The 24,864-nt window shown below is 44.0% G+C and overlaps 1 protein-coding gene across 2 annotated transcripts in view; it reads right to left on the bottom strand.

The window, feature by feature from the left end:
* The window catches only part of GEMIN5 (gem nuclear organelle associated protein 5), a 1,331,385-nt gene that overhangs the window by 1,294,835 nt on the left and 11,686 nt on the right, over nucleotides 1-24,864 (bottom strand). For both annotated transcript variants that reach the window (XM_069653955.1, XM_069653956.1), the window contains exon 2: nucleotides 1,578-1,730. In XM_069653955.1, the coding sequence (XP_069510056.1) occupies nucleotides 1,578-1,730 (153 nt within the window). The remainder of the gene's footprint in view (nucleotides 1-1,577; nucleotides 1,731-24,864) is intronic.

The following is a 24,864-nucleotide window of genomic DNA, read 5'->3' as shown; positions in this document are numbered from 1 at the left end:
GACCTGCGGAATGAAAGTGGGCTGATGATGTCTACAGGAGACCACGGGCATACACGAGGGCCAGTTTCTATTGCATAGTACGGTGATGAAGGTGCTAAGAACTAGATGGCCGAATTGAGACACTGTTGGCTGTGGCGGAGGAAGGGCACACGATCTCTAGGATCTGTGAGGTATTAATAGAGCGTGACTCTAGGACACAATTGAAGTGCAGGGGAAGATGGGAAGAGGAATTGGGAAAGACGTTCGAGGACAGTGATTGGAAAAAGATAACCACGTATCAATCATAAAAAGGTATCCAGGAATGCCAGACTACAGCCAATACAATTGTATATTACACATAAGAACATACTTTACACCTGCTGTACTTGCGACATTTAAAGGAGCGAGGAGACAATTATGTCCCAGATGCAAGGAAGGAAATGCAGGTCTCACACACATGTTTTGGGGATGCCCTATAGTACATGTGATCTGGAGGGAGGTGGCACAAAAAGTGGCCCAGGGCGGCATATAGTTGGATATCCAGACTCCAGAAGCCTGCATGTTGGTCAGCTATAAGAGGAGTAAGAAGGATAAACCGCTGAATAAATTAAAAGATTTGATGTATATATTAGCTAAACGCACTATTGCTATGAGATGGAAAGATGCTGAGGAAACGAGCATTGTGGGATGGTGGAGGTCGTTGGAAAAGTGGGCCACAGCGGAAACTGGAGCACGGGAAAAAGCAACGAGTAAACAAAAAGTTGATTTAGGAACTCCTATTCAAAGATGGATAGAATTAACTGTGACTTTGTTTACATGCTATAGTGACGAGAATGCCACATCAGGAGATGAAGATGCTATATGATTAGAATTGTGTAGTTTGACGAGTAACTTGCCGGCTGAGTTGGGAGTGTGGGGGGAAGGGTTTGTGGTAGTTTAGATGTTAGTGGATGAACACGGAAATGATAAGCTGCATATTATTGTGATGATTGTTGTTTTATGTTGTTATAAGAATACATGTAATAAAAATAATTTAAAACATGGTGTTTGTGTTTAATATACGCAAATGCAAATGGAGCTGCTCAAAGATTTCAGGAATATACATGTACATGGGCTCGGGATGTCAATGTCTTCAGCCAGCGATTCTATCAAGACCGCAGACAGTTTTTGCCACACCCAAGAATATATCAGCATAATCAAGATTTACATAGGTTATCCATAGTCACAAAAATGTATTCAGTAGTCACATATAGGACATACGATGCACATATGAAAATACGTTGCATGCAATCTGTACCAAAGTCATGATATACAAAGTCATGATATACAATCACAATATGTAACCCAGAGATTACATATGCAAAATGAATATGCAAATCTGGCCTAACATAAAATATTGGTCTGCAACTAAGACAAACACAATGTGGTCTTGATACACAATGTCAATATTACGCAAAATGTTTTTTGCGTGCCTGTTGTAGAAAACCAGTGATCATACTGTGGGACAGGCCTGGCGTGTGCAATCTCACTCAAACTGCAACACGTAGGCTGCATTTGTGATGCCTTTCTTTAGAATGACTAAAGCACGCTGTTCTCACCGTGGAGATCTGGCTCTGGAGGAGTGATGCGCAAAAGAAAGACTGAATTTCGGGCAGCAAATCCAAAGATGCCATTGGCTGCGTCACTGGATCTGCTACAGTACCAGTTCGGAGAAGCACCCAACAGTTTATCGACTTGCGACATCTTCAGTGCTGTGGAAGACATTAAAAATAAATATGAATTATTGAAATCTGGAACAACCACACTAATGAGCACAAAACCCACCAACAGTGCCTAGCTGAGGACAAATTTGCGCTGGAAACTAACCCAGTGCTCTTATAAATTATCTGTCTATATTTAATGTCCCCAGAGAAGCAGCTTGCAAGAAGACGCGGTCAGCAGTATGTTTATAGCTAAGTGTAACACAGAGAGAAATGTACAATGTCAATACGTAAAGTGAGGGGTGTTCAAGTAAAGAGGTTTTTTTCTGTGACACCCCATTGATACAGACACTGATGGACGGTAACAGGAGGCTGAGGGGAGTCATGTACTTCCAGCTAGGAAGGATATGGTGCTCGGTAAACTACTTGCTAGGCCACATTAACCAAGGCACTCAGCTGTGCTACCTTTAGTGAGGAGGAATTATGAGCAGCCAGCAAGAGCACATGATCAAAATAACGAACCTACAACTCTCCAAAACCTACAGATAACCAAACAATGCCATTTTAGCAATGCAAAAATTAAGAGAATTTGTACAAATTCATGTTATAGAACCCAGTGCTTCCTCAAGCTGTTCCCTTCTCACAATGCCCCCAGGAGTGGTCTAAAGCCTTGAATTTCGTTTTCTCCTTTCATTTAGGTGCGCTATTGTTGTTTGAGCGCAAATAGTGTCATATGGTTATTTTTATTGTACACAAGATCTTTATTGACAATTGTCTTTTAGTCTACTATGCTACAGAGGCATAGCCAGGATTGTCCGGTCTACGCCTACGCTATGTTACGAGAATGAAATTAGTAAAGTGGCAAAACAGTTACTGCAACTAAACCATAAATATTAACTGTTGAAGTGAGATATTTATTTTGAAAGAAAGAATAGGTTTTGGCTCAGTTGGAAACCTAAATGTTGTGTGATGGAGAATCACCTACATGCTGTCAACTCTGTGCATCCACCTTTGACTCACATGGATTCCTATCAAAATAGCAATTTACACCACCAAACCTTCTTGAAATGTAAAAGGCAACCTTGTAATGTACATACAGATGCTCGTTAATCTTTCTTCCAGGTGCCTGGAGTTGAAATTCGGGTGCCATTCACCCACTGAGTGCCCTGCCACCACCACCCCATCCCAGATTTGACCACCAAATTATACTTCGGTGTGTCTGTGTCCAGTGTTGTCAACAAGAACTTTTACATATGTATTTATTTCCACCCACAATATGCCCAGATGGGCAAATGTGGGATTGGGTGCCTGTGACCAGTCTAGCATGGTAGCTATTGTGCAAAGCACTGTTTTCCAGTATTTGTGTGCATGGGAACAGGCCTATATGGTGGAAAAAAGGGGACTCAATCATCCAATTTCAAAATCAATCAATTTAATCTTTTGGTGGTCTCGACGGACCTCCCCGGCCCACAGCCCACTGTTCCTTTTTCATCAAGACCATAGAAGTCAGTCACAAAAAAATCTGTATCCAAACAGCCATCGCTAATACTTCAAAATTAAACTGTATATAACAGAGACCCAAATAAGTTAGATCTTAATAATGATATAAAAAGCTAATGAAATCCCAAGATTTACATACTACCGAGATCTTATCTAGGATTGCTCCCCTTAGGACTTCTAACAAACGAACAAAACAAAGAACTGTCAGGAAATAGTTTACGCCCAACTTAAATCTTTTGCGGCGGAAAGTCAGAAATCTGGAAAGACGTTGGCATCAATCCTAGGACCCTGTGGTCTATAGGAAATTGAAGGGTCCGTTGTTTGTCCATTGTGTGCCCCATCCTTTAGTGTCCCTCCCTGGGGTGTTAGGGAGAATTCTCTTAGAAGGCTAATTTCCCAAACCTAGTGAGTCCCCCAGCAGCTTTGCTGGATTTTTGGGGTTTGTTTCTTTCTACTGCTAAAAGTGAGACTATTTTCTTCCCACTCTTAGGCATGATTTGAGGTATGTCTGACTTTTTGTGTGCTTATGGGCTATGGCGTCTTTTACTCCATAGGGTATCATCTTTTGTTTTGTGTGTTACGCAGCACCCTCAGTGCAGTAAAATAGGGGTGTCATAGTGACCCCCAAACATACACTCCATAGCCTGGGACTGACTACTGTCTCCCAGGGCATGTAAAGTCACCATTGCCTTTACTAGTCCAAAATTGTGAACAGAACCAGTACAAACCATCATATTGTGGAAGTACTGGAAGGGGTTAATTCGATAGCCCCTGGGTCTGTTTTCAAGGGGGCACTGTCCAGTCCCCCCTTGTCGAGTTTCTGGCTGGTGGCAGTGGTTACCACGCAAAATATACCGGAATATTTCCTATGGGATTTTCCCATTGATTTCAAACGCACCACTTTTTGGTGCAATGTTAAAGATACCGCTGGTTTAGTTATTTAATATTAAATCAACGGTTGGGTCTTTTTGCCAGAACTCTTTTCTAAAATGGCGTTCGTGTCCGTCTCTGTAACTCTAACCAAGGTTGAGTCCTTTGTTCCACTTTTTGGCAGGCTTCTCCACAGAAGCCCTCCAAATGGTGCCACTCTGTCTGGGTTCCACAGGATGTATGGGGAGGGGAATTGGCACCCTGGACTGCGTTGTCTTAGCAACCCAAGTCACACTCTATTTGATTGGACCGGTGGTGAGCCGCCCGGCTCACCACTTAGCATGTGTGAGTGATAGTTGGGCTGTTGAATGGGGGTTTTTCTGCATAAAAGCAGGGCCTTTGGGACTGGAACTTGAGAAGTCGCCACAGGACCTTAGAATCGAAGAGGGAAGAAGCTAAGCCATCTGCAACGACACCACCGGTGGAGCCCTGCTGCAACGAACTCACCACTTTCCCAACGACAAGAGAAGATCTGCTGGACGAGTCTTCTTCCTTTGAGCTGGTGGGATCAACCAGTTCGCCCCTTTCGCCTTCCAAAGACGTCTCTTGGTCGAATCGCCCGTGCCAAGCACCCCGGCGGCCAGATAACCAAGCTTCACCACTTTGACCGCGAATAAAAGGAACGCACCTTTTAACCGACGAACTCTGCGGCTGGTTTCATCCCTGTGCAGTGCATCGACTCCAAGTTTCCTCCTCGACGAGATCCTCTCTTCTCCTGGTCGAAACAACAAACAGCAACCACTGCCAGGAACAACTGCCACCGCTGGAGCCTCCTCTCTCTTTAAGGTACTGTGTTCTGCCTGCCCTCCCTTTCCACGGATTGCTAAAGGTGACCCTTAAATCCTTGGCTTTCCAACTGGGTTGGCCCCAGACCTTCTAACTTTTACTTGAATCAATCCAACCTCTTTTGAACATTCTGCAAAGACCTTTAGTGCATTTTAAACTGTGTGATCTTGGACACATTTCGCTTTGCTCCATTTAAAGTGGGCCTGGCCTATGATCTTTGGCTCTACAGTGTATACTGCTTTTATTCCCTTGCTGTGAACATCTAAAAGTGTTGGGAACTGTTTTATTATTATGCCCTGCCTTTTTCTCTCCCTTTAACTTAACTATTGGAGTGCCATCTAGGTTACGCGCTGTAGGGGAGGATTGGTCCAAAAGACCCCCCTTGCCTACATCCCCTCCCCAGGTGAGGGCCATGACTCATCGGGCGTCCCCTCCTTACCACCAGGGCCCAGTTGGTGGATGGCTCACCTGCTGAAGACATTGCCCAAACGTATTGAATTTAGCTAGGCCTCAGAAACCATTTTGTCTAATAAAGATGGTGTGAGCTCGGCGCACTGTAGCGCGGCCCCCACCTTTGGAGAGTTTCAATTATCCCTGTGGCCGCAGCTCCCTGGCAGATCCGCTGTGAGCCCGTTCCCACGAACAAGACAGACATGAGCTAGTGTAAGATACCAACACTGTAATATTTCACCTTCCGCAGTGTATCGCTGCTCCCAGCATGACTGCATGACCCGGCCAGCAGAGCCTGGGTGGAAAGAGTTTGCTGAAAAATGGTCCATTATTAAAAGCAAAAGTTCCCAGATATTAATGCCAAAACTACTTGCAAGACGCGCATTTTCTCCACAAACCCCTTTAATTAGAAAATTTGTAAAACTTACAGATATGGCAGAATACATGTTCACATGGCATAAACAATGAAGCACCCACACCACTGAAGTTGTGTGCAAATAATAAAAGCGTCCCGGGGGGTTATTTGTTAAGTGCATCATTGAAAAGCGTACACCCCACGGTCCCGCGCCACAACCGAACTCATGCTGCTAGAGTGCAAAGAAAGACAAATGCAACCATACTGAGGGCTTATGTGAAGGACACGCGAGAATGCACCCCCCCATGTGTGTAAGTCCAAGCCCCTTATGTGCCACTACCGTCATGTACGGTGGCAAGTCATTTCCTATGTGCTCCACCAACCTCACTACTACCTCACTAACTGCAAATGTATATGCATATAACACAATGTTGCAGTTGTTAAAACATAGTGTACAAATAATGTGCTCGGACTGGCTATATTCGAGAGGCATTAGCAATGTTAAGATGTGAGATTTGAAATGACTCAATTAGTATTGTATGTTATTTGAATGTTTATGATGCTTTCACCTCAAATCGGCAACACATGAGGAAGATGCCTTTGTGAATATATGCAAGGCCATTCCCCCTCCCACCCAGTGGAGCCTGCCAGACGAGAGAGCAGAGGCCCGCGCCGCGCTGCTCCACCTCCCCCAACTAGGCTGGAGCCGCTTCAAAGATTTGTAGTCCCCTCTGCAGCACCCAAGGCCATGGCCCGCCACCTGCATTATTTTCAGCCCAGTAGTAAACCTCTGCCTGAATACACAAATCCAAAGGCGCCCTCTCTTAAACCCCACAACCCACCGGATCACCTTAGGTTTATGGCCCCTGTAAAATTAGGATACCCAATACTATGGCAACACACAGCAGCACATTCATAACGACTTCTAACAAGACAGAAAGACATGTACCGCCTGTCCCATGTCCTGAGACCTAGCCCCACAACCTATGATACCCGGTCAACAGGACACTGGTAACCATGTACTGATGAATTGCCATCAAACCCCTCTCAAAGGTGCATTCCTCCTGTGTTGCACTAACCTGTAGAATAACCTATTGAAAGATTTACTAAAGATAATATTGCAATAACCGAATGACTGCGGTGTGCATGGCCTAGGGCAAATAAGTCAGGAAAAGACATTCATCTCTGACACTGGCCGCAGTGGCACAACGACACCGCCCGGATGAACCCAGTAGCCCTGCCAGGCCCGGCCCAGCCCAACCCACGAGGCTGACCAGTGACGTCCTCCGGCCAAGGCCAACCACATCGCAGCAGCACCTATAGCTAGTCGTCGCCACCCAATCCCATTGAACTTGTGCCCCCTATAGTATGTAGGTTCTGATGACGTTTTTTGTAAATATATACGCCTGTCTTTGCTATTGTCGGACAGAGTGCTCTCGGAGTTTGCAGAGTTCTTTGCATGCCCTATTCTGATTGATAAACTCCCATTTACGCTCACCCGCACTTTGTCTTGGCCTTATTCCCATCCTGAGAGAGTCCTTCATTGTCTCTCATTGCGGGGAGGATCGTGCTGGTTGGGGACGCTTGCCTTCAGCGCTCACATCCGTTTTAACAAATAGTGGTGTTTTAACTCTGACTTGTCTAATAGTTATCAAGGGAGGTGTGTATACTTTACCCGACTGTGTTTTAGCTTGCTTTTGATTTAGAGTGTTAGTGTATTGCCTAAAGTGTGTTTTAAATAAATAATACTTTTGATACAAAGCTCTGGTCAGTGTTTGCTCTACTGTGTTATTGGCCCTATTGTGTATACTCTATATACTGCCCTACTCTTCTTGAGGGAGGTCTGACTGCTCAGCCACAGCTACCAGGTAAATCTGGGTGGTACAGACTGCTACCAATTGGGTTTACTGCTTTCTCCTGTAGTCTTAATCTTTTTGCAGTGTTCCCCAAGGGAACTGCACATGATTCTGCCCAACATGGGGTCACCCCTGCCTGCTCCCCAGCGCTACCCCCCCCCAACCCTGCTTTGGCCCCCAAACCCTTCTCATCGCCCCTCTTCCTCTCTGCACCCTCTATGGTGCTCTCTGTCTCAACTATCTTCTCTAACTGCTTTTCTATCGACTATCCTATCCCTCTCACTAAGTCTGGCAGGAAGAAGCTCAAAGGGGACATCCTGGTCTCCAACCCAGGACTCCCTGTCGCCGATACCTACACCAGTGCTTCCTCCAGACAGACCCATACCGACATCCTCTTTGTCGTTCCCTCGCCAGGCCTATGGACCCCCCATATGGTCTCTGTTCGCTCCTTTTCCTCTTCTCCCATTAATGGTGGCACCAGTTGGGAGGCCTCCTGGGCCTCTTCCACTCCTCCAAGACCATCATTAATGTCTACTTATATGGCACCGTCGTGGTCCAGGGCACTCGGACCAACCTCCTCCTCTGAAAGACGCTCCCTGCGCCTTATCAGCTTCCTTTCCTGTCCTGCTATACCTTCTTACCCTCTCTGGGCCTCTGCCACCTCCATCCTCTGCCACCTCTAAGGCACCCTCTGCTGCTTCTCTGGCTCCCCTGTTGCCTCCTTCCTCCGCCACCCCTCTGGCATCCTCTTACTCCTCCCTGGCTACCTTGCCTTCTCCTCTTCCCATCCTCAGGCACCTCGAACACTTCCACAGGGTGTACCTCTGACCTGTACCCCTCCACGGAAGTCCTTCAAAGTGGACAACCTGCTCCACATCGATACTCTCAACGCTTGCTCTGCTTCTGATGTCTGCTGTAAGAACTTGATTTGGATGTACTCTGTCTCACAGAGACCTGGTTCACGGCCAGCTCTGTCACGAGTTTTGACACACTCCTTCCTTATTGCTACAAGGTCCTCTCCGAACCCAGAACCAACCGTCCCGGTGGGCGTGTAGCCTTGATCTTCCCGGAGTGGATCCCAGCTTCTATCATTCCTATGCAGGACTACTCCTGGCAGACCTCTTTTCTCACTGACCGACCCTCTCAGGTCCAATTGGGGTCTTTCCTCTCTTCCATCCCTCTCTCTCTCTACTTGTGGTGTTCCCCAGGGGCCTAACCTTTCTCCCTGGCTCTTCAACCACTACCTGGCACCCCTTGCCCACTGCATCGCTACTTTCTGCTCCAGCTTTCAGTGTTATGCGGATGACACCCAGCTCTCTTTCAGGCTCCCCTCAGCCTCCTCTTCCCCTTGTCTCATACCAGACTGTCTGACCGCAATTCAGGAATGGTTGGCCGCCAATGATCTCTGCCTTAATACCAGTAAGAACACCAGCGCCCTCAATCCTCTCCCTCTCTGGACGCCCACCCTGGGCCCTCTTCCTGCTCCTACCTGTGAGGCTAAGAACCTTGGAGTCATCTTCGACTCCAGCTTCTCCTTCTCTACTCGCATCTCTGACATCTCTAAGAAGTGAAACTATCGGCTGCACCTCCTCAGTAAGTTTCTGGGGGAAAGTGAGGAAAGGAAGAATACCTCTGTCTCCAGAGCTCTGGTCCTCTCTAGGCTTGACTACTGCAACAGTCTCTTTCTAAATCTGCCTGCCTCTACTCTCCGACCTCTCCAATTTATCCAGACCAGGATTGCAAGACTTGTCCTTGGCCTCAAGCCCAGGGATCGGATCTCTCCAGCTCTGAAATCTCTTAACTGGCTCCTGTGGTGGCAAGGATCAAGTTCAAGACCCTTTGCATCATCCACAAGGCCTTCTGGGGCCTGGAACCGTACTACCTCCAACTCTCTCTGCCTAAACATCTCCCTTCTCGAGCTCTCCGCTCATCCACTTCCAACACTATGAGGGTCAGATGTTTTTCCAAGCAGAGAGTGGGGGCAGATCTCATTCTTCGGCTGGGGCCCCCCTCTGAAACAGCCTCCCTGTCTCTCTCAAACTATAGCAGAACCAACTCAAGACCTTCCTTTTCGCTTCCCCCTTCTCTCTCTCTCCCCTGCTAATGCCACGACTGTGCCACGTACTGGTCACCTGGCTACCCTCTGAACTCTGGCCCAGGCTCCTGCATGTCCAGTTGTCCTCGCACTGCCTCCGGGCTCACCCAGCACCTATGGTCTGGATCTTCAACCCTACAGTCCCTTCTCTCTGCACTTTCTTCACTTCCGAGTCACCCGCTGGCTGCAATTATTAAGTTACCTGCACTTCTCTCCCCCCAAACCCCGTCGGCACTTCGCCTCTTCCACTTCCCTGCACTTGGGTGATCTGAATGACAAGGCCTAGTAAGATCATTGTTTTCGTCCTCCCTCCGTTTCCTGTCGCACCTAGAAACACTTGTGTACAGGTGTGTTATAAATGCCATATCATATCAAGCAACAGCTATGCGGTTATAAAATATAATCGATCTGGATAAGATAAGACAAACTGGTTTGTAACTTATTTCACACTGCCTTCCCATTCACAGCATGGCTGAAAGTGAACTTGATATTGGAAAATGTTTATAAATGTCTGAGAGCACTTGCGAAGGCTTTGCCTTCACTTCTCTGGTAACACTTCAGCTATAGAAAGAATAAAAAGGAGTACCAGCAAAGAATCAGAGAACATGAACTCCTTAAAAACACGATCAGAGCAATTTTCTAATTGTATGTGAACAAGTGGCCAGCAGGCTGTGAAACGCATAATACTGTGTTTCCTTTTTACCGAGTGAAGGAAAAACAATGGAATTGGTCCTGAACAATCCCTTTGGCTGATGGAGTTTAATTCTGGGCAATTTTGTGGGACCACACAGGTGCAACCTCAAAGCACTATTGAAAAACGTGTATGTCTCTCCTCAAATGACGGGCACATCGGAAAACAAATCTCCAAGAAGGTTAACCTCAAATAAGGTTGCCAGACAAAAGGTGGATTCCTTAAAATATCCAGTTTTATTAAGACATAGAAAAGATACGAAACACGGTACAATGCATTTCATTTTCTAAGCAACGAGCTGGGGGTAGATCTCTTTCTTCGGCTGGTGCCTCCCTCTGGAACAGCCTCCCTACAACCCTAAAACATGAGGAGAACCATCTCTGGTTCCGGAAGCACCTTAAGACCATCCTCTTTGCTTCTGCCTTCGCCCCCCTCTCCTCCGCTGATCTGGTCTCTCTTGGCACCATGCAGCTGGCCACCCTTGGTCCTCCGGGCCCAGGCTCCTGCTTATCATTCCACCCTCACGCACTGCCTCCAGGCCACCCTTTGCATTGGGGTCTGTATCTGTACCCATACAGTGCCACCCTCTTCCATCCTTGCACTTATCTGACCTACCCTGTCCGATTCCCTCAATTTAGCACTTGCCACTTGCTGGCTGCACTACTACTTTTGTTTGCTGTTAATATTTATGTATTTATCAGTATTTATTCCTGCTCTCCTTTTGCTCTACACTTTCCACGTCTCCCCCCTCCCTTGCACTTTTTCCCCTCCCCCATGCACTTGCGCGTTCTCAATGTCACTGGGCCTAGTAAGATCGCCATTTTGTTTCTCCCCTGTTCCCCTCCCTTGCATGCTCTGAAACACATGTGTATGAGCGCGATAGAAATAAAATATCAAATATCCAAATATCAAATAAAAATACAGTCATTGTAATAAAAAAGCATTACAATAAAATCAAAGAAAGTACAATTGCTATATTTCTTGTTCCACCTGACCATTTACCATCCTTCAATTCGGATATTGTTTTATATAAGAAGTCGAATAATAAAGCACCTGAGGCTAGATCCCTCTTCTAGCAAAGAGTATTTAAATGGTGCCATGGGCAATCTTGCAGGAATGCCATGCACAATGCATGTAAGCCTCCGTTTGTCAATCGTATCTGGAAATGGCAATGCGTTCAGAAGAAATAGAAGCATTTAAATGGTGCCATATAATATGCATAACATTAAAAATGCATACGTTTGAATAGTAACTCTCTGAAGTATCAGATGATATGGACTAAAGTACTGTGTGCAAACAATTCGTAGCTGCCACCATATGTCAAATGTTCTTGAACTAAAGTGCATCGTACCGATATTGACAAGCAACCATTGTTGTTGTGAAGTACCTAGTACTTCACAATAAAGTGCATAGTGCAAGATGGCTATTCAGACAAGTTGTATTTGCCGAATTACAATCATTACAACAAATAAAGTGCAGAATACATTCCATTATAACGATTCCTTCACATTCCTGAGCAATAATGTGCATTGCAATCATTTCCATAAACTGATCATTAGTCAACGATAAAGTGCATAGTCCAATCCATTATAGCCGCAGTATTTCCACATTATTCAACAATAAAGTGCATAGTGCATAAATGTATAAACGTTTTGCTGCATTCGGTAAGATGCTATTGAATCTTTCTCTTACAATACAAGTTAGACATAGAAAAGGTGGGAAAGGGGATATTCTTTTTTAGAAAGACAACAGGGGGAGAGACTGGGAATAATTAAAAACATGATCTACATGGGAGATCTTTGCTCGGTGCATATCAGGTTAGAGAATGATGCATGAAGGTCAAACCAACCATTTGGGATTACTATTCTCAATATATTCCAATTCTCATCAATATGTTAATGAACGAGCTAAAAGAGAAACTGATCTTCACTAAATTTTCAACAGGTAGATTTTGTGAAACAAAAGGATAGCACACTCAATCTCCCTTTCTGACGAAAAAGGTCAAAAAGTGAATGGGTGAGTAGGCACAGGATGTAGGGGAGAAGGGAAAGAAAAACATAACTACCACTCAAACAAATTAGAATATAGTTAAAGTTTATACAGGTTATTGTATTTTATCATTTTTTGACTTGAGTTCTGTAGATTCTGGCACAAATAATTTCCTCTCCCTTATCAAAATACTATGTGCCCTTTAAGGCAAAAAAAGCTCTTCTATGGTAAGGAAATTGATTCTGCGTCCAACACGACAAAATACATGTTTACAATGGTGAATGAGCGATGTGGTGGACCAGAAAGTCCTGATTTACCTTTCACAAATAAGGTTGAGAAAATCAGGAGTGAATTGGAGAACAAACACCCAAGAAGAGACGTGCCTAAGCTACCCTGTCCTTAAAACGGCTGGTCAACATCAAGGACATTTGACTCTTTTAAACCTTTTGATGAGAATTCATGTATACATCTTACATCATCGGCAAAATGTTCTGGCTTCCCGATAGATGTAATCCCACCTAAACTGGCTCAACATATATATATCCACTTTTCCTCGAGGATTTCCTTAATTTATTTAATGCCTCACTTAGCACAGGAATAGTTCCACCCCACTGGAAAAGATCAGTTAACAAACCTCTTCTTAAAAACCTACTTTGGATCCAGATGAGCCAGGAAATTTCTGTTGCATCTCCCAACTGCCATTTTCCACCAAACAGATGAGAGTGACGGTCTCTTAAATACATATGTAGAAGACGTAGGTTTGCTAGGTCCAAATCCCAGGTAGGAAGCAGCTCCCTTGTTGCCTTGAACTGGCTTTTACAGTCGTTTATTAGGCTATAACACTGTTGTACTGCAGGCGAGATCTAATACTTGCATCTTAACTGAATTGAGGGAGTTGCCTAAAACCCCAGACCAAGGTAGTAATAAAGTAAAGAATAATGTAGTTTGGGATATCCCAACTAGTGCTTTGAAGGTGAATGCAGCATTGGAAGTTGCTCCCGAATTGAATAACAGTATCTCTATGGAACAGTGGAATTTAAATCAATTTGACCACACCATTTCTCACACAAAGAAATCAAGCCCTGGTTTGAACATTAAAAAATCAATTAAAAAAAGTCAAAAGGACTGGTAAAAGTCCCAAATAAGGGATTGAGAACATTTTTAAGAAATATTTTAAGTGTGACTCAGCAGAGAGAACATTTTCTGACCGAAGAGAAAGGGTTGACCTCGCTCCTGAGACAATAGTAATTAGGACACACAACAGCAAAAAAGACGGTCAATGAAGATGGGCACGTTGTTATCCACGGGCATAGAAATAGTGAGGGTTACTCACTGTGCGAACAAACAGACCCAAAAAAGAAGGGGGCAAAATAAAAGGCATTAAGAGACTTTCCAGTCAGCTAAATAGGGAAGTGAAAAGACTGATAGAGTAGAATCCCAAAAGAATGATGAGCTGAATAGTAGACTTAAGTTAGTACAATCTGACAATGGAGGATAATGTTAGAACTGCAAATGAAGTGGTGGGGAGAATGTTTAGTTGGTTAATGAGAGGAATAAGGTGACTGAGGTGAATGAAGTTGTAATGACAACATTGTCCAGAAGAGGTAAAAGAGTAATACCATGTGATTTGACACTCAAATTTGGGTTGTCAAAGGATAGGGCCATCAAGCAAGTAAAGAAAACGTGCTTGTTTGTAGGTCGGGAAGATAATTCACGGGCACAAATATTTAAAATCAGTATTTGAGGAGGATCGAGATATTCCTCTTAACAGGTCAAGGAATGTATCCTTATTTAGCACTATACCTGAATTGATGACTGTTACTTCTCAGTCCCCCAATATGCAATATGAAGAGATAGAATGAGGGCATGCAGGTAACAGGAATAACAATCAACAATTGCAGTTTCAATCCCGATTCCCCCTCAGCAAGCTTAGAGCGAACAGGTATGATTTTAAACAGGTCAAATGCTTTTGAATGTAATATGAAGTGATGGGAAAAATGCTAAAAATGGTTTTAATTCGCTAAATAGGATTCAGAACTAGTGAGAGTTGCTTGGGATTGGTTCAGGAAAACACTGGCAATGATTGTTGAAGGATTAGCAGATTGAAAACGAAATTCAGAAGTTGAAAGCAAGAAATAGCTATTTTTATATGGAGTGAAATTGAGCCAAGTGCAAATTCGCGGCAACTTTTCTGCGCGCGAGAAATACGATTACGGAAAAGCTATAAGGAATTGAAATGTCGTTTGAAAGCGGAGGATGTTAGCTTCGAAATGATATTTAAATTTCGTTCCTAGCACGTACGGTTCAGAAGTTAGAGGTTTTAGTGAAGGTCGATTTTTCTCAAAAAGGGTCAAGATTTCAAAATGAAAGATGCGCTTTAAAGATTAGGAACCAAGATGGATTTATACTACGGGGCTATGAAGATGCAAGATACCAAACAGCCAGCCACCAGAACAGGGCGCCTTCCGCTCTGACCTTTGTCCGCCAGGACACTTGACTTTCTTCAGAAAAATATCAGCGCACAGATGATTGACAAGATAAAGATTCAGGATGGACACAAGATTCTATAATGCAGTTCTGGATAGATTGAATAGGATTACTTTGAACTAAGATGACTATGGACAGTTCTATACTAAATACACACTACTATGGCTTTGGAATGGAATGGGCCCGTCAAAGATCTGGTCAAGGGTTTGGGCTTCACTCGCCACCGGACAGGATTCAGGGCACCTGGACTCTGCTCTCAGCAAAGCACTCTGGTCTGCACGGCCTCTTGGACTGGATCTAACGGGTTCTGGGTTACAGCTCTGCTGGACTGATCTGGATCTTGGGTTCTAGCAAGGGTTCTTGGCCAGAGGTAGCAAAACAGCTCAGCCAGGCTGTTGGATTTTGTGGTGCCCCTAGGAAGTTTAGGGTTAAAATCAAGTTGCAAAAGATTGCAAAGGCCAGCGGAGAAGAGTTCAGCTTTTTGGATTGGGCCTTTCTGCTTCAGAGTTCTGGAGTCTGGATTCTGGGGTCTGGATCTTCCTTCAGGGTGCTTCATCAGTGGATCAGTTGATGAGTGAATGTGTGTCCTTCTGGGTCCTCAACAGTCCCTATTTATCCATCTTCCAAAGGGGAGGGGAGGCTGACTATACAATGCCCAAACCTCCAAGGATCTGATAGGTCATAGAATTCCCCCTCTCCTGATTTGAGATAGGAACAGTGTGTCATGATGTGTCAGAGTGACACTGTGTTTAGGGTCCAGAAAAAATCCCTCCCCTTTGTGTCTAACCAGAAAATCTACTTTTCATAAAAAAACATATTTCCAATATCACAAACTTATTGATAATGCATATTTACATTACAGATTACTTAAGGTATGCTTCTGTCATAAGTCTCATATTCCTACGAGTTTTGGTTCACAAATGACAGTTTTTCGTGCTTTTGGTTGGTTCTCAATGTTAAATCTGTACAACTTTTTACACAAGCGTACACATACCATCTGGGCATATTCCTGTAATTTCTCATGTTCCTAACATACTCACAATTACTAGAATATGAACTTTTTTGTGGTTCAGTCTCTGAATGTCGCACAGATTCCAGATTAGTTTTAAACTGAGCGAATTTTTCATTTTAATAACCTATAAATCCCATATTTTTATCAGTTCAGTACAATTTGCTATAAGTCATTTTCTAAAACATACAGTTACTTTAGTGTCAAATCCACATTTTCAGTCTGGCCCGCCTCCAAGGCTTGGCTGAGTCAGAGAGTCACATGGGCTTCTTCCTGCCAGGGCAGTTGGTGTCAGTCACACCCGAATTAGCATTTTCATTCAGCTCAAGAGAGTCCTTTGTCTTCACTCAGAGCAACATGCCAGAGTGCCCCTCCCATTTCCTGTCACACTTGCCTGTCAGATACTCAGCAGAACACAGGGGAAAAGATTCCTTTGTTTAGGGAGAAGGTGTGGAATGTCTTTGAAGCTCAGTGTGGCTAACTTTAACTTTTAAACACAATGTCTGAAATTGTCTTGTCCTAAAAGATGCATTACATTTTTAACAAATACATCAACCAATTTCTTAATTCAAGCCTTTTTAAAATAAAGTTTTGAATTGTATCCACCTCTTAGGCTTCTGATAGCAAGTGTTTCTTTGGCATACTTTGAGTTCAATGTACAACTTTAAACATGACAGGTTTTAGAAATCGCCAGCTTCTGACAGAGGTGAGTAACGGTATTGCGACCATTTTCAACATAATTTTCCAAGAAAGCAATCTTCAATGTAGATTTTCTTCTGATAAGTGTACTTCTGTGGACATTGTATTTATGTGGATTCTTGAAGTAGAATGATGTTTAACACCCCACAAGGAGGTTGGATCGTTTGGGTGGTTTGTGAGCCATGATTTTTCAAATTTGACAACCAAGAAAAACGGATTTCCACACAGCTCTGTGTTTCTTTTGCAGTCATTTTGCTTTGTGGGCAGCCAAATGATGGGTTTTGGCAATGGTCTCCTGTGTTACCACTGACATAGGCAAAAGTGGATGGCTTCCTATTTTTCAGATTTTTCCTGCGCACTTCTAGGCGATTTTAGTGTGCATAATGCTTTCCAGCCACCATTCTGATGTTCCTGATGCAAGCAATGCACAGTGATGTTGCAGAGCATGGACTAGTGGTGTAAAAACATCCCACAAGCTGGAAACTATTGAAGTACTGTGGTGTGGTTAAAAATAACTAGTGTTTCATTGTAAACTAATGCAGAATCATCCTGACTAATATTATTGGAGCAAGTGTTGTATGAACGACTGCAAAAATATTTAATATTGTCAAACCAGTGGTTTTGTGAAGTGCAGAAATATCCTGACAAAGACATTTTTGTTAAAACTAATGGAGAAAGGAAATATTCTGAGTTGATGACAAGAAGTTGTTTCAAGAACTTTGTTGCAAGTGAAAAGAGAAAAACGTTGAACACTTGTGAACGGTTGGTTAAATACAAGTTGGAACAAAAAGAAAACTGTGGAACTTTGTTACGAGGCAGGATTTCCTAAAACTTTTTTGAACTGTTGAACAAAATCCTGCTTGAATTTGGGGAAAGGGAATTCAACCAGATTAGAAGGAGAAATGGTTACTATGATGTGAATTTAACGGTTACATTTATTGCTGTTCAACTCTGACAGAAACCTTTTGTTAGAGTGTTTCCTTTAGTTTATTTCAAGCAGGAAATTCCTCGTCAGGGTATGGATAGTGAAGCATTCATCCAACCTTTTGCGTTAATAAAATGGCATCTTTTGAAAAACCTTCACAAGGTTGGCCGCCTCACATTTCTGACCCCTCACAAAAGTCAAGAAAGAAATAATATGTATCCTTAGGAGGAGTTATCAAAATTGGCTTAATAATTACAAAACTATTAATTACATAAAAGGGAACCAATCATTTTTAGTAGATATAGTCAATGAAGAGCTATCGGGGGGAGGGAGGGAACTAAACAAAAGAGACCAGACTAATGAAAATTAAATCTTCATGATTTGCGCAAAGAGAGTGAGCGATTAATTTTGCCTATATTTTTGGTAATAAGGACGCAGACTCTGCCTTGGGAAAGCAATACAAAATATCCAGAGGGAGGTACAAATATAAGTTTGATAAAGATATTAAGTATATTCTTGAAAAGCTGAAGAGTACAAGTGCCAGCGGCCCAGATGGTATGACAAATAATCTCCTAAAAAAAATAACTGATGTTATATTCAATCTATTTACACAAGTAGTGAGATCTCAAACTATTCCGGTTTCTTGGAATCCATCAATAATTGGGCCCATTTTTAAATAAGGTAAAAAGGAGTTGCCTACCAGTTATCGTCCAATCTCACTGATTGATATCTCTTCAAAAATATTGGCCAGTTTAGTATTAAAAGATCTAAGTGAGTGAAAAGTATACAGAGATGTATCCACTTGCAAACGGGGTATAGAAAAGGAACAGGTAATGTGATTAGTGGTTTAGCACTTTCCTCTTGTATGGTGCAGGTTGGTGGAGCAACAGGGAGTACGTTGTATGTGGCAAGCCTGGATCTGTCCTCAGTCTTTGATAATGTTGATAGATCTAGACTATGGGAGATATTGGTTAGGTGGGGCATAGATCCAAGTGTGTTACACATGTTGCAGTTATATTATTATTATAATAATGATGTTAGAGTTAGATTAAACATGGAAGTGTTGTGTGAATAAAAGTAGGGAAAGTAGTTTGTCAGGATGCGTTATTGCACCAAGGCTTGCAATATCCATGTAGCCAATTTATGGGACGAATGTATTAGTTGGAGAGGACTTGGACTTAGAGCAAATTGTATAGCATATGCAGATTTACTTTTCTTAGATTTCACATCTGCAGGACTACAATGCTCACTGAATGGGGTGCCCTCCTATCTAAGTGAGAATAAACTGAAAATGATTCCAGCTAAATCCCAGATAATGATAATAAGTAGCAAGAAGCATAGAAAACATTGCTTTTGGTCTATAAACAATGAAGGGACATAAAGAAAAAATGTCAGCTAAAGTAAGAGCCTTTATCTCCCTGATAAAATCGATAAAGTATAAGCTATGTGTCTTCTCGTTGCTCCCACTTAATGAATAATATCGAAAGTTTCACAAATGTAATACTATGCTCTACATGTCATGCATAATTTATGATGTAACTGTGTCACTCATTAGGACATTACACTTCCAAATGACCTAAGCATTCTTACTCATATGTCACCACTCACTATGGACACAAACACCACCTTTCTAATTTTGAATAATGAACTTACAATTGGCTGATGTCGCTATGACAAATGTAAAAAATCTTTTTCTACATAATTGTGCTTATAGCCTTGAGAAAGATCCAGGAGGGTCAAAACACGTTTGCTAGACCTTTTAATAAAATAGCCGTTATGAACAATACTAGTAACTAAGGCTCATCATTGGCCAACGGGGACTAAACCCTACACAAGCTAGATTTTGTATCAAACCCAGCGCCATTGTGAATAAGGTTCTACATCCAGTATCTCCTGTCCTCATTAAATGGAGCCTTGCAGAGCGTGAATAGTATTTCTGTTTGTTTCTTTTAGAAGGGGAGGTGCGTTTTGGTTTGGATCTAGTGAATGTGTGCAATAGCTAATTGAATGTAAAACATGCAGGAACCTTAGTGTTCCAAGGTTGTCAGTTAGGGACTGCAGCATGGGAGCCCTAACTGGAAATATGTGCCTGCATCTCATGACTAATCTTTACTGCAACAATAAAAGAAGATTTCCATTTGTATTTACCTGGTCCCGTGCCATACTTGAGTGGTTCCTGCCTTCCAAGCAGCCGAAGATGCATCATATTCTGTTGGGTCTTAGAGAAGAACTCGGGAATGCTAATTAGTCAAGTAGGAAACCCACACTATGGGCCTCATTACAGCTCTGGCGGTAACTGTGCCGGTGCTACCAACGGATTGCCGCCAGACCCGTAATGAATTACTGGCACCTGACTTCCCAGTGCCACCAGGCTATTCCAAGTCTGGCAGCCGGGAAGTCAGGCTCCGGTAATTTCAGTAATCCCCTGTCCCATAGGACTCTATGGGGGTGGGGACACGGAAGCACCGGCACCGTTCTTAAGAGTGCTGGTGCTTCAGTGGCAGATTTGCCTGCTGTGACCGCTGTGCCCGGCAGGGTCAGACCTGTCGGGCACAGCAGCTCTGGCTGGCAAACCTGTAGTTTGCCTGTCCGGAAACAACGTTGCTGGTAAGCTTACCTGCACCGTTGTTTCCGGACCAGCAAACTTAGAATGAGGCCCTATGTGTCTTTAGTCGTACAACTAGACCGCAGATGGTGTGAGAGGAAGGGAGAACGAAAACAAATGGATTGGAGAAACAGAGGCACAGTCTTCCCTGATGAGGGGGAACAATGCAGATGTGGTAATCTGTGCTTCTATTGTGAAGACAATGGCCATCCTGTAAGGAACTATCCAAAGAAACATTTGCCTGGTTCGGGAAACAAAATGGTTCATCAACCATATAGGAGACAGTGTCTAACAGACGTCCATACTCCCAACCAGTAATATGCCCCATCATGCCCTGCAAAGCCCAGCACTTTATTATTCAAGTCACCCTGGTAAAGGGCTTCAATACCTGGGTGGATTTACTAGCCCTTATGGGTATTGCTGCTATGGGCAACTTCATAGATTTGACCTTTGACAAGAATCAACACATTTCATTACACAACAAGGATCGGAGTGAGCCTTCATTTCGGTGGATGGATCAGATTTCATTTCAGGACCTATTACCCAACAAGCTGAAACATTGACCATGATTTACTCCAGAAGACATCAAAAAGTCATCTCTATGCCAAAGAATCTAAATGCATATTCTATCAAGAACAAGTTGCAAATATTGGATACATTCTTTCTCCTAATATGGTAGAGATGGATGCCAAAAAGTATGCAGTCTTGGATTGGCATGTACTTCAGACAATTAAGGAACTCCAAAGATTCTTAGGATTCTCGAGTTTCTATTCTATTTATTCCGGGATATTCACAGATCTTGCTCCCTTTGATATCCCTTCTAAAGACAGGTAGAAACTTCCACTGGGATTCCAAGGCCTAAGAAGCCTTCAATATAATTGAAGTTACTATTTATTGCTGCCTCTGTGTTAAAACTTCCAGATCTACGGTTTACAGTCGAGGCTGATGCATTGAATTATGCCATAGGAGCAGTTGTATCACAGAAAAATACCCAGTCATCCCGAACCATCCAGTGGCCTACCATTCCCGGAAACCTAATTCAGCAGAACAAAACTACAGCATATTTGATAAAGAGCTATTAAGGAAGCTTTCTTAACCTGGAGACATCCTTTGGAAGGTGCAACCACCCTATTCTCGTCATTACCGATCATAAGATTCTGGAAATTCTTCGGAATGCTCGAGCAAAACCGTTGGAATCATTTCTTTTCTCGTTTTAATTTTCACTTGACCGTTGGAATCATTTCTTTTCTTGTTTTAATTTTCACTTGACCTATAAGCCTGGAACTCAAAATACAAAGGCAGATGTCTTGTCACGCTGGGACCCTCCTCCTACTGACCCTGTCGGAGTACCCTTTGTGCCCCAGAATCAGATTCTATCTACTCTTCAAATCGAACTGGAATCTTTTGAGGAAACCCTAAAAGACAGCTACAATGTTAGAAAGAAGACAACTTTCCTAAAGCAGAATCTGTTAAATCAAGATAAGGCTTATTATTGCATGGACAGAAGTTATGGCGGCCTTCTGTTATAACAGGGGCATTCCACTTCCACCTTGTAAGAGGTGTACCAACTACATGGTTCCTGAGAGTTCACGTTAGTGCTTCTGATCGAGTACCTGACAGGAAACACATTTATTTCATTACCTCCTTCTAAAGCTTGGTAGTATAATAGTAGGTCCCTTCATGACCTTTCAGACCACTTATGTCAACAGGTTGTTGTGTGGTCATTTGGCAGACCCTGTAAACAAACTGCAGATTAACCAAAACGCTGGTTGTCTGTCTTATCTTTGGGCTCTCCAAAAGGCAATATATCTTAGAGGCCCGAAAGGCACTCACTGGCTCCATATTAAAACTGGATAGTCAAAATTCACCCTTATGCACCGCCTCAGACTCTTCGCTCCAGTGATGAATTACTTTAATCCAACCCTAGATTTCACTCTTCCAGCAGAGTATGATGCCCAGGGTCGGATTGGGTCGTCGGCCAATCGGCCCGTGGCCGATGAAAATCATGGCGAGAGACCTGGGGGCCGCTTCCTAAAGCCCACTTGGGCTGGTCTCAGGCCCAGGCGTGGGCTTCACACTTCAGGAACCGGCCCCCAGGGCCTCCGCCGCGCGGAACAGACGCAAATTGCAAAGGTTCTGTAAGTAAGCAACTTACAGATCCTTTGCAATTAGAGCCCCGTGCCCGCCACCTCCGGCCCGCCGCAGATGCAAAGAAAGGTAACACTGAAGTGTTACCTTTCTCTTTGATAAAACCGGCAGGCCAGCGGCCAACTGCCGCGGTCCCCGACACCATGGCGCCAGCAGCAGTCAGTGTTACAAAACACTGGGAGGGAGCGGCAGGGCTGGGCGGGGCTGGCTCAGCCTGGCCTGCTCCCTCCCAGTGTTTTGTATTACAGAATCTGGCTGCTCTCGGCCAAGTTGCAGCAGTGGGTGTGCAGAGCGAGTATTTGAATCCATGCATGCTGCCTGTGCTGATAATACAGCGTGATGAAAGACAGGATGGAGCAGGACAGGCCAGCGAGACTGGATGCGCAGAGCAGCCGCCTTCCCCAGCCTCCTCCAGCATGAGCCAGGACAGGAGTCAAAGGTAGGTCACTTTGCCTCAGGGTTTTTCTTCTACATGGTGGCGGCTGTCCAGTCCACAGAATCAGAGCGGCCAGACTAGAGATACACCGGCGAGGGTCGCATGCATTTGCACAGCAAGAGTCCAGTCTTTGAGATAGGCTTTTTGTAGCAAATAGGAAAGCACCAGCAGTAAGGATGCCCTCTGACTTTCGGCTGGGAATCCCTGCCCCGATATGCCAGGAAGCAAGATGCCTGTGTGTGGAGTAGTCCGAGGCTTTCAAAGGGCAAACGGAAGGAGAAACACGATATATCATTTTATTTGGGACACTGGCAGTTTCAAGTGCTGCCATGTTGTATCTCCTTTGATTACAGATCAATATGTAATGAGAAATCGGAAAACGATGTCAAAAGATGTCTGCCGTACTCCACTAGTATTCAAGTGCTTCCTTTCTGGGTTACATGTCACCTGGACGAACATACGGTTAATGACAGAGAGAGGAGAACGATAGAGAGGGGGTGGGGACAGGGGGGGGCAACGCCAAGGTGCCTTTAGGGTGCATATACCCAACTTTGCCTCCAGTAGAGCAGGCTCCGTCCCATGCAGGCACGCAGTGGGCAGACAAACAGACACGAGCAGGGCCTTTTCTACAGCAACTGCATTTAATGCGCACATGAGAGCTTGCGCTGGGGTTGGGGGTGCATCGGATTAGGAGGGCCAGCCTGGCATTGACTTACAAGTCGAAGTCCTAATGAATATTTATACACCCTGCTATGCTTTATCAACCCCCATTCCCACAACAATCCCATACACACACACACGAGCCATGTGCGTACCTACACTATCCTCACACGCATTGCTTCCATGACAAGACAACATGAAATATGAGGCTTGATATGCGTCCCGAGCATGGAACAGTGCGCACAATAGCGCTGTTTGAGGGGCGCAGTCACCCGAGCACAGTTTGGATTTTATTATCAGAGGGGTGCCACTCGTCACCTTTAGCGGGATTAGTGAACACGCAGATAAATCACGTTTTGGATAAACTCATGAACTAAATGGGGAATGCATGGAAGCAGCCGTGCCCCCTATGTGCGGGTGTCAGTTGACGCGCCGAGAGGCATCTCTTTTGGAATTCTACCAACTTGGTCGTCGTTTGCTGTCTGGTGTCCCATAAGGGGGTGGGGGGGAAGGGTGGGGGGGGGGTGTGTGTGTTTGTTTGTTTGTTCGTTTGTTTGTTTTTGGGAAGCTCTCGAGACCTGGCCAGGAAGCTAGGAGGAGTGTCTTCTCGGCCAGCATTTGTAACTTGCAACAGCTCACAGCCTTCAACCTAAAATAACATCTTTACGACGATGCTGATTTTAAACTCATGACTGCCTATGGTGTAAACAGAAGCACTGTATCATCAGACAGCTGAGCTAGGCATCTTCAGGGTGTAATTAGAGTTGAACCCTTACCTGCCCTTTTTTCAGAACTCTGCCCACTCCAGTCTCCCTTCCGGGAGCACACGTTACATGCTTACAAATGGGGTCGGGGGAGTCTGCCCTGATTTGGTTTTTCAGTTCACAGCTTGATTGGAATTCTATCAGCAATGGCGAATGGGAACAAAAGTTTTTGCTCTCTGCCTGGAGCTCTCCTTTGGATCATGCAATGGAAGACTTTTGTTTGAAGATGCGACAATAACCTAACCTGAAAAGTAGATGCATGCAGGCCTGACATGCGGCTACCTTTGCACCAGACCTGCAGATGAACTTAACTGGTCTGCTCTTAAATCTCAGTTACCTGTTTAATGGTATAATCCACTACAGAATAATTGGTAATTTTACTATATCCGATATGATAGCTCCGTGGGTTGAGCGCTGCTGCGATGTGCGTGTGATCCGCAGGTTCCAATCCCAGCAAGGCCATCTCAGTGTTTCATCCTTCTGAGGTTAATAAATGAGTACCAACACAGGTTGGGTGATATTGTATGCATATTTGTTCTATAAAAAAGAGCTTAAGCGTAAGTGCTATACAATAACATGTTATCATTTGGCCTTGGACGTCTGGTGCATTCACAGTAATTTGACAATATGGATCTATACACACAGATATTAATGATGCACATGGTGATCCATTGTTGTATTCACACATTAGTGAAATCATAACCTTGTTTTTCATAGTGTAACAATGCTATTTGATGCCACTTCCTGTTTTGTCAAGCGGTGAAAGGTCGTGTTTCATTAATGGCACTGATTCTGTAGAA

This window comes from Ambystoma mexicanum, chromosome 3q (genome assembly GCF_040938575.1).
Source record: "Ambystoma mexicanum isolate Mex_15411 chromosome 3q, UKY_AmexF1_1, whole genome shotgun sequence".
Lineage (NCBI taxonomy): Eukaryota > Metazoa > Chordata > Amphibia > Caudata > Ambystomatidae > Ambystoma > Ambystoma mexicanum.
This window is presented reverse-complemented; position numbering and strand designations above follow the sequence as displayed.